Source organism: Amblyomma maculatum, chromosome 3 (assembly GCF_055883805.1).
Source record: "Amblyomma maculatum isolate TAMU_Amacu chromosome 3, ASM5588380v1, whole genome shotgun sequence".
Classification (NCBI taxonomy): domain Eukaryota; kingdom Metazoa; phylum Arthropoda; class Arachnida; order Ixodida; family Ixodidae; genus Amblyomma; species Amblyomma maculatum.
Window position 1 is genome coordinate 111440615 of NC_139346.1, and position 10908 is coordinate 111451522.

At 48.1% G+C, this 10908-nt stretch overlaps 1 protein-coding gene across 1 annotated transcript in view; it reads left to right on the top strand.

Moving 5' to 3' along the window:
* Positions 1-10337, top strand: part of DZIP1 (DAZ interacting zinc finger protein 1) — a 56787-nt gene extending 46450 nt beyond the window's left edge. Inside the window, exons 16-19 of the mRNA XM_084596835.1 lie at positions 5316-5574; positions 6769-6815; positions 8818-8858; positions 10116-10337. Coding sequence (XP_084452961.1) covers positions 5316-5574; positions 6769-6815; positions 8818-8858; positions 10116-10192 — 424 coding nt within the window. The 3' untranslated portion in view covers positions 10193-10337. The remainder of the gene's footprint in view (positions 1-5315; positions 5575-6768; positions 6816-8817; positions 8859-10115) is intronic.
* The last annotated feature ends 571 nt before the right edge of the window (positions 10338-10908 follow it).

Here is a 10908-nt window from a genome sequence, read left to right on the forward strand (position 1 = left end):
GGCATAATCGGTCGCCACAGCGATCCATTTGTTTCCTGACAAGGACTCGGGGAAGGACCCTAGGAGGTCAAGGCCAACACGAGAAAATGGCTTAGTCGGGATAGCAATCGGCTGCAGGTGTCCAGGTGGTAGCACAGGAGGTTTCTTTCGGCTTTGATAGAGGTCGCAAGCGGCTACATAACGTTGAACAGAGTCCAGGAGAGAAGAAACGCCGGCGCACGCGGTCGTATGTGCGTGAGAGGCCAAGATGACCAGCTGTAGGGGCGTCGTGCATTTGTTCGAAAACGGCAGAGCGTAGGTGTTGGGGAACGACCAGCAAGTGCACAGAGCCATCAGGTAGCATGTTGCGGCGGTATAGCGTATTCCCATGAAGGAAGAACAGGGCGAGGGAAGAGTCATGGCTGTGTGTGCGAAGGCAGTCGATAAGAGAACTAAGGGTTTGGGTCCAAGCGCTGTTCATCGCCTATGTGGGAAAAGTCCGATATAGAGAGACACAGGGGTCCGACTCATGGTCAGTAGAGGAAGGGGTATCGACGGGATAACGGGACAGACAGTCTGCATCCTGGTGGAGCCGACCGGATTTGTGTACAACGGAAAAGGTATACTCCTGCAAGCGCAGTGCCCAGAGGCCGAGGCGGCCAGCAAGATCCTTGAGGGAGGAGAGCCAACATAAGGCGTGGTGATCGGTAATTACAGTGAAGGGTCGGCAAAACAAGTAGGGTCTGAATTTTCCAACGGCCCAGACGAGAGCCAGGCACTCCCGTTCCGTAATAGAATAGTTCTGTTCCGCTGATGACAGGAGGCGACTGGCGTAGGCAATCACGCAGTGTTGGCCGCGTTGTCGCTGTGCAAGAATGGCACCAATCCCGTGGCCACTGGCGTCGGTGCGAAGTTCCGTCGGGGCAGACGGGTTGAAATGAGCCAACACAGGAGGATTGGTAAGAACAGCGATGAGGGTGGAGAATGCGTTATCCTGCCCTTGTCCCCATGAGAAAGGAACCCCTTTCTTCATCGGATTGGTGAGAGGACGAGCAACAGCGGCAAAGTTTGGGACGAACCGGCGAAAATAACAGCACAGTCCTATAAAGCTGCGGACATCAAGGGGTGTACGGGGAGGTAGAAAAGCACTGACAGCGAGAACTTTGTCGGGATCGGGTTGCACGCCGGTGGCATTCACTAAATGGCCAAGCACTTTAAGTTCGCGGCGACCAAAGCTGCACTTCTTTGAGTTCAGTTGAAGTCCGGCACGGTGGAAAAGTGCCAAGATGGAAGAAAGGCGACGAAGATGGCTTTAGAACAAAGGCGAGAAGACAATCACGTCATCCAAGTAACATAGACAAGTCGTCCATTTGAAGCCGCGGAGTAAGGAGTCCATCATTCGTTCAAACGTAGCAGGGGCGTTGCAAAGTCCAAAAGACATAACTTTAAATTGGTAAAGTCCATCGTGTGTGACAAAAGCTGTCTTCTCGCGGTCTTGTTCGTCAATAGAGACCTGCCAGTAGCTGCTGCGGAAGTCGATGGAGGAAAAGTAGCCGGCTCCATGCAAACAGTCCAAGGCATCGTCTATTCGCGGAAGCGGGAAAACATATTTCCTTGTAATCTTGTTCAGATGTCAATAGTCGACGTAGAAGCGCTAACTGTTGTCTTTCTAACGAGCACGACAGGAGATTCCCAGGGGCTGTTCGAAGGTTCGATGATATCGTTGCCCAACATCTTGTCGACCTCCTGCTGGATGACTTGGCGCTTAGAAAGGGACACACGATAAGGCCTCCGATGTACAGGTTTTGCATCGCTGGTGTCAACGCGGTGAGTCACAACTGATGTTTGGTCCAGAGAACCGGCAGCAAAGTCAAACATGTCGAAGGATAAAAAAAGGTTGTGCAGGTCCTGAGCGTGGTCAGGGCCGAAGTCAGAGGCAATCATTGCGGAAATAAGGTTGGTAATTGTGGTGGGGAGTACGGGTGTTGGAAGGACGCTTGAATGTGGGCCAGGCGTGAGTGCACAAATGGTGCAGTCTGTGAGAGGGGACAAGGTAGCAAGGGATATTCCTTCGGGGAGAACTTGGGGTGACAGACTGAAGTTCAGGATGGGAAGGTGGGTGCTGTTCTGTGTAACGCATACGATGAGATGAGGAAGAACGACGTTGCGGTCAAGAAAGACCTCGGTGATAGGGCAAGCAGCATAGTCACCGTCAAGCACAGGCGGGATAGGTGACAGAGGTAGGTAAACAGCAAAGTCATGGGGCAGGCGAGCGAACTCGGTGAAGTGAAGGCGGGGTGTAGATGGAGGATGTTCTGAGGAGACAGGTAGGTCCAAACGAAGAAGGCCGCTGGAGCAGTCGATAAGGGCAGAGTGGACCGTTAAAAAGTCAAGGCCGAGGATCACATTGTGAGGGCACTGGTTGAGGACGGTGAACAAAACAGGGATGTGATGACCGTCAAGGGTGACTCGGACAGTGCACAGCCCAGTCACGGCAGCAGTACTGCAATCGGCAACACGAACGGTGGGCGAAGCGGCGGGGGTCTGTACCTTCTTGAGGCGGCGGCAAAACGAGGAGCTCATGATCGAGACTTGGGCACCAGTGTCAATGAGGGCAGAGACGGGAACACCATCCACGAACAGGGAGAGGAGGTTACAGTGTGAAGAAGTGGGCAGTAGAGGATTTCCACAGCGGGGTACCAATGCAGCGTCACCTCCGGGAGCTGCATTGGCTAGTTTTCCGTGAAGCGGCCGGCAGAGGACGGCGAGGAACTGCGGCTAAGAAGAGGTGAACGGGAACGGCGGGTTAGCGGGGAAGGGGAGCGACTGGACACAGGAGGAGGCGGAGTGGTATCGGTGCGGGGCGGCTCTTAACGAGGCGTGAAACAGCGGTGGCCGTAATCGGAGTAGCGGTCAACGTAAGGAAAACGTCGAGGTGGTGATGTCCGGCGGCTGCGGCCGTGGCGAGAGATGTGGCGAATACGCGAGCAAGTGAAACAGATCGGCCAGTCGTCAGGGGTGCGCCACTCATCAGGATTGCGGTATCGGCAGCATGGCGTGTAGGTGTTGCGGGGCGTAGCGGTGGCGACCATGGGAGGGACGGGGTTCGAACTGTGGTGTTCTATGGTGTGTCTATAGGGGACGCCCAAGATGGCAACCTCTTGATGAACGACGGCTTGAATTAGGGATATCGTCGCTAGGTTGCTGTCCGAGGAGGGCGGGTTGGATGCAGCAGGAGCGAGCGCTTCCAGTTTACAATGCACGATGCGGGTCACATTTTCAGTGTTGAAAGGTTGCCTTAGGGTCGGCAGATCATCGCACGTGAAGCTAGGGGCAGTGTTGGAGAGCCGATCGAAGCGATGTGCAATGCGTCTGTGTTTGGCCTGCTAGAAATGTCGACAAACCTGCAGAACGGAGTCAACCGTAGAACAGTCCTGACTGAGTAGAAGATTGATCGAAGGCATAGTCGGCTATGCCTTTGAGGATGTGCCCCACCTTATCAGGTTCTGTCATGTCTTTATCAACGTTTCGGCAGAGGGCCACAACGTCTTGTATATACGTAATATAAGGCTCGGTAGATGTCTGGGCACATGTGGCGAGATTACTTTTTGCGGTGAGTTGACGGCCAACCGGTTTTCCCAACAGGTCACGGAGTTTTTGTTTGCAAGCATCCCATGAGGGTATATCTGCTTCATGTGTTTCGAACCACACGCGTGCCGTGCCAGTAAGGTAGAATATGACATTGGCCAGCATCAGCGTGGCGTCCCATCTGTTGTGCTGGCTAACACGCTCATAAAGCGAAAGCCAGTCCTCGACATCGACCTCATCTGTGCCGCAGAATGGGTCAGGGTCACGGGGGTGGGCTACGACTACAGTTGCAGTTGCGGAGGTAGATGGAGCCGCGTCGGTTGTCATCGTGAAGGTTCCGAGGTGACGGCCACTGTGGAGATCCAGCGTCAGATTGTATCGAACCCGCAACCTCCTTTAAGACGTTACGAGAATGTACTTAATGTAACGGCACTGCGATGGGCTGAACTCGACGCTAAGACTTCAGTAGCCGTGCAGTATTCACCCTCTCAGCGTCGTCCTCTTTCTCAACGCTTCGTCGTGCCCGCGTTCCTCGGTAGTCGTCTTTGTCAGTGAGCACATCACTTTGGTCACGCGTTTCCCGGTAACACTATCAACTGCACTAAGCCTTTGCGAGAAAAATTGGTCGTAGCCGTCTTGAATTTTAGTACTGTCGCGACAAAGTGCCATCCTCCACGTTTTTCTTGTTATTTTGGCGCGTGAAAGAGGGCTTAGGGGGTGCTTGATCGGTATTTTGCGGTAACGATTACGCGAGTGAATGCACGCGCGCCTTATTCCGAAAAGGAACCCGGCAAACAGGAAGCAATATTGGTAGCACGTCATGCACTTAAAAGGTCTAGCCTAAGTGTCCGGATCGCCATTTTTCCACAATACATAAATTCCCCTTTTGAGTAGTGTTGGCAGTACACCTGTAATTTCGTTCACCATGGTTGATAGCGTTCGGCCGAAAAAGAACAATTAGCATATATTTTTACAGTGGCGATGTGTGCAGAAGCATTAGGAGTATGCCACCCGTATATGTAACTGGCATTTCATTGCCTACGCCACCCGAAATATCTTCCTGTGTTTTGCAAGCTTACTGCTTGGGCCGGTGCTCAGAGATGTTTCTGCTGCCATCACGTTCTGTACTCACCAGTACGTGCTTGTTCACTGTGCGTATTGCATATCGCATTTGCAAGCTTAAGCAGCAAAGCTCCTGGTAAATTAATAGAAATTACTTCCGGCTGGTATCGCGCAGCGTTGCTCCTCAGCGAAGTAGGACGTACACAGTTGATAACGCAGGTCTAGAGCGTTCACGCGATGCCGTGTGGGGGTTGGTTGTTTTGAAGGAATAGTGACTTTCACCGACAGCACACGTTCTTCAGAACAACCGCACAGACAGCAAACCATACAGACACAACCGCACTACCCCGAACAAGGCAGCTGCGTTATGATTTCGGTTTATGCTCACCACAAAACATCCATCGAGTGCTCTAGACAAGTGTGATCGACTCTGCACTTTCATGTCGGCAAAGATTGGCAGACGGGAGGATTTCGACGTATCACGTGGTCTATTTTTTTCTAGAGGCTGTACAGATGCAGAACTTATTATTTTGCATGCTGCGCCGATGCGGGGCGCGGTAGTGCTGAAAGTATTCTATTATTCTATGGTCAAACCCGATCAGGAGGCTGAGATTTGTAGGTTCAGGCCAATAGCGGCATCTAGTGGCGTCACTGAGTTTGTGTTCTGCACGGTGGTCTCGCTGCAGCGACGATGATGACCACAGCTCGAGCGTTGGCGGCGGTAGTCGGCAGCGCAGCCTGGGTCTGCTCAGCAGAGGAGCGGCCACGTACCCCGCGGCCTCGAAGACACACGCTCCCCAGAGGCTGTCCCGGTCCGGCCGCGCGCCAACGCGCATCGACGATCTGGTGCAGTCGATTGAGTCGCAGCTCCTCAAGCGCTCCGGCAGACCGCCCTTGGGCGCCATCAACACTGTCAAGGATTCTGCGCGACAGAAGACCACCGAGGTGTGTTGTACCATCTTGGGCAAGGGCTAATTCGTCTTTAACGGTTTTCGGTGGGGGAGAATACCTAGGCGCCCGTGGGCTCTGTGATGTCGGTGCACGTTAAAGAACCCCAGGTGGTCGATATTTCCTGAGCCCTTCACTAGGGCCTCTTACTGAGTCGAATTGGGATGTTGAACCCTTTAAATCTAATCAAATGCAAATTCACCCAAAGCCGAAATGAAGGGGTCCACATTTGCCTTGTTGTGGCTATTGCCAGGTTCAGTACGACGTTTACAGGGCTAAATGTTGAATATCCAAAAACGTTTTTGTACGAAAGCGCTACGAATAACAGAGGGAACAATCAACCATCGTTGTGTCTGACTTCTGACTGGCTCCCCAGAGCGCGACGGTATACTCCACGTGTCCTGGCTCTGGTAATTCAAACAGTGCTTTTGCAATATATCAGTGGTCAAGGCAGGTTGAGCCTCGGGTACTTACTCTGTCAAAGCACTGCTTCTTATAGTCATACCTATAACCTAGAATACTGCGGCTGTCATGTGCCGGGCTGGAGAGCAAAGAAATATAAAACGTCGAAGCGGTAGCGAATCCACCTTTTTCGAACGGCCGCTGTGCACATGCGCACCACATAGAAAAATTGCCGATCCCTTTGACAGGAAAGGAGCAGTGTCTGCCACGTGTTTCGAAAAACACCTGAGCCATGCCGTAATAGACGGAGGAAGGTGGGTTTGAAAGGAGGTAGATAGATGCAACGGGTGACGTAGTTGGGGTCTCCGGTATAATTTCGAACACCTGTGCATATTTAAAGTGCACTGGCATCGCACAGCACGCAGACGCCTTTGCCTTTCGCCTCCTTCGAAACGCAAAGGCCGCGGTCGCTTCCGTAAATGAAAACGACCCGCCGGCCCTCCGTGTGCTATGCGATGACAGTGAAGAGGGAGCCACATTTTGTGAACGAGGCGGATTCTAACCCTGGAGTCTAGCGGGAGAAGCAAGTACAAAACTTCGTTCTTGTAGTGAACTATTTTACTATAGTTATAGCTTTCGGTGCAGCGGATGTTCTGGCGGAAGGACCGCAACACACTGTTGCGTACTGCACTGCAAATCCTCGTGTCCATCAGCTTTAATTTGTGCGCAAAAGCTTTTGCACTTCCTGCTTGGTTGGCTAGATTAAATCCTACTATCTCTTTTTCACAGACCACGCAGTCCGCTGTTATGAACTCCGGCGACCAGGGAACTTCAATGTGAGTATATACGGTTTTATCTGAATCCCCTGGACAATTAAAATTAAAGATTGTAGCAGCCAATAAAGTTAATAAATGAATTAATGAGCTTCAATTTCAGCTTCGAGGTGAACTTAATTTGTTCGACGGCTTTCACACGGCGTGTTAACGAAGTGGCATATTTGCTATTTAGAGCCGCTATGATCCAATATGATCCAATATGGGTTGCGCTGAGGTTACGTTTCTTCTGTGGTAGTACATAATGCCTGCGTACACCAGCGTGCCGCTTGTATCCATCGAAGTATGCTGCAGAGTAAGAAGTCTGGTGCAGTATTTGGAGTGCTTCTATCTCACGTTTCGGTTTGGTTGCATTGAGAGAGCCCGCCTTCACTGTCATAGCCGGTAGAAATATTGCCGGTTTGAAAGTCAAAACTGAGCACTACCATCGACGATGCAAAGCAAAGCACAGAATTTCGATCATTAGCGGATGGCTTCGGAACTAAGGTTGCGACGACTTGCAAGATATGATCTTGTTTTTTTGCCTTGTTGATGCACTTTCAACAGAACAAGATGAAGGTTCCCGTACAACGATTAGTTTGGAGTATGGGCAGTGGCTTCCACCATTGTGTCGCGAAACTCCACATTGGCAGGAAAGATTGGACGCTTTGTGGAACGTCGGGACAGCAGTGTGATCAAACATTGCTTGAAATGGGAATCGAAGGTTACAGAATAGCTCCACCCTCATTAAGACGCGCGGACTACAGTGTGTTCCAAGAAACACTGCAATATTTTTTTAATTATTCATTTTTTGAGAGGTGAAGACTGATTCTGCTGCACAATTGTACTAGTGTTGCTCGACGTCAGAAAATAATTTGTTGATGTTAATTAGTAAGCTCGTGATGTCTGATAATTAAAATTAGCGTGAGCAATGCCGCTAGATATGTCATTCAATTGCAACAGTACCACTTCCCCTTCTTACTCCGCACATGCACTGGGGTGCGCACTGCTGCTCGCTGATCGATGCTCGAGACCTCGCAGGTTTGGCTGAAGTGAAAGTACATCTTAAATTATACTCTACACATTCTCATTTGCTTGTGACGTATTCAGCTAATTAACTTAATGCAGGCTACTCAGAGAGCTGATTTTTTCTAATTTTATTTGTGATTATGAAGTACTTACCATTGCGTCGTAGAGCTGGCAGCTAGCACAGTCCGGGGTGCTATATAGGTTGCTGCCCAACGCTAAGTTGCAGCTTAGTTGCAGCATGGGAGGGCATGACACGTGTGGATGAAGTGCCACACCATGAAATTCCGGATAGCACTGGTACAGCTCATCCATGACATAGCCATTTTTACGGAAAGACGGATTTATATATATATATATATATATATATATATATATATATATATATATATATATATATATATATATATATATATATATATATATATATATATATATATATATATATATATATATATATATATATATATACAAATATATATATATATATATATATATATATATTTGAAGTCATTACCGATAATTTGATATCTAGCGCGCCTTGTCTGAATCGTCAAAACGTGACTGCATTGGACAATGGCTGGCAAACTCTTTTACGCGAACCCAGATTCTAAAAATAGTCGAGGCGAAAAACAGCACAAGCTCAACAGTATTATTGTTTACCAAGTCAAACATCTGCTTTATTCCGGAAAGAGTGTCGTGGTTATGCCAATGCATGCAAAAATTCTTCGCAGGTACTCTTTCCGGCTCTCAGCTTTTTGAAGGTACAATGCATGCGGCTGTATGTTCGCCAGATTCCGCAGGTATTTTGTCAGGGCATGATACGTACTTTATCAAATACAGACCATTAAAATTGATTTGAAGGCCAGATTTCATGCAGATATAATTTCGAAGGTTAATTATCTCTATGCAGAACTAAACCATCGCGGATACAGATGCATTTTGCTGGCGATGCAGGCTGGAGATAAAAAAATAATAGTTTTCTTGTTTTTTGGCCCAGTGCTCACGCGGAAGGAACAAAAGGCACACAGCCCTCTAAAGGTAGGCATTAGTACTGAGCATGCATATCCAGAAATGTTACTCTAGGGTGCTCCCATGTCTTTCGTTGTATATGTATTCACAACGGCGCCAAAGTCGAGCCCCTGGCACTGCTTTGCAACTACGTAGGTGGTAATATCTGTCTCTTTCTTAAAACGAGTTTCTAAGCAAAGAAGTCGATTTGATTTGTTACAGTAAGCATGCAATTCGATTTGGGGGACCGTACCGTCCGCACAGGGAAGTTAAGCCTTCAAATCTCAGCAGCCTATACATCGTGACTACAGGTCAGGAAGTGAAGCTGTTATCACGGTTCCAAGTTGGTTCACAAGGTGCTCCTTGCCACTTTAGTGGTACCAGTGCGCGCGACTTTATTTGTTCACCTTTTATTGCCAGTTCTGTAGTCGTGACGTTTACATTCACTGTAGTTGTGACGTTCACACGCAATGACAGTGTTAGTTTCTCGGTGGTGAGAGCCGCAGTGACGGCCGGGCGTCACCAGCAAGCTTGCCATTTTCATCACGCTTTCCGCGCGTCCCATGGGCTTAGTTTCGGATTCGGGAAAACGATTCCATGCCGTCCGATGCGGACGAACATGGGTTTCGCTGTTAGCGCAATAAACACCCCTTTTGAGGACACACCTCAATGGCAATGTTGCTTTGTATATTTAGCGACTGCAAATGATTTATTATTTATTTTTTGGTATTGTTATCACGTGGTATGCATGCGCCAAGCTATGAGGCAAACACCTGTTCTAACATTAATTTGATGGGTCGATTGTGGCATTACTCCATAATCTGGCTGAATGTTCGCAGTAGAGGCGACGCTCTAACAAGTGCCGAATTTAGTTGCGGTGTAAGGCCTTCGAGAATGCGTTTTTTTCGTCCACGAAACTGGTTTAAAAAGAATAACTAGTCAGTTTTGTTTCTTTTACCAAAGCTGATAGGGAAGATTTTAAGGTGTATTAGATCTGCTGGGGCTGATAGTTTGATGTGCGGATACTTCTGCATGTTGAATGCCCATTTCTACTGAGTTTCTGAAAGCGTTCGATCACACATGTGGCCGAATGGTCATGGTTGGTACATTGTAATACGAGAAAAGTGCGGAATGAATAGTAACGCGCTTTAGAAGTCAGTGTTCGAAGAAGCTTGCTCGTGTGAAAAATGTGAATTGGTGCGTGCCTTTAAATTGTTTTTTGGCTTTCTAACATTAAGAATGAAGTACTGGATTTGAAACCAAATTCCGCCCTTTTTTTCATTTCAGCCTCGGCAGCGAAGATGGGCACATCCTTGTTCAAAAATTACAGCGACGAGGACGAGAGTTTGGAGGAAGTCAGCTAAGCAGGGCTAAGCGTTCTAATCATGAGAAAACATAAAATTGATCTAATTTATTGCAACGTTTTTACTTGTGTCTTTGAATCCTCACCATGTGTAACCAATGCCAGCTTCGACTTATTATAGGGAATAATAGGCTTTGATGATAAAGGGGTTGCATTAAAGCTTATCTGAAATTACAACATTCCAAAGCTAAATGTCTTGAGCGCACTGCTGGATCTCTATTTCTTTAGCGAAATAAACCAGAACATGAAATAAATATTTATTTACAATATGCGTGGTAGTTCGCCTGTACGATTCCAGTCATTGCTAATTATTTCGGTACTCATAGCGGAGATTTAGCACCAGATAACCTGTCGCTGCTCCCTCTACACCGTCTGTATTTTGTTGATTGAATAGATGATACTTCATTCACCCCTATGTGACGTCAACTAGATAAAACTGGTGCCATGCAATATTTGTAAGTACTGAATTGCGTGGAAAAATTCAGCGTTGTGCTCGAAAAGACGTTCAAAGGCACCTTTTAACTCGAGTAATCAAGCATAAGAGTGCGTGTAGGCGCATATATACTTGGCAGTGAGTTGTGTTTTTTGCTGTTTCCAAATATTAGTATTTAGAACATCCCGCGACTTTATTATAACTTCTATTAATCACTATCACTATAAATACTTTCTCCTTCTTTATTCTGTCTTCATGCGGCGAGCATTTTCTGATGACGCGTT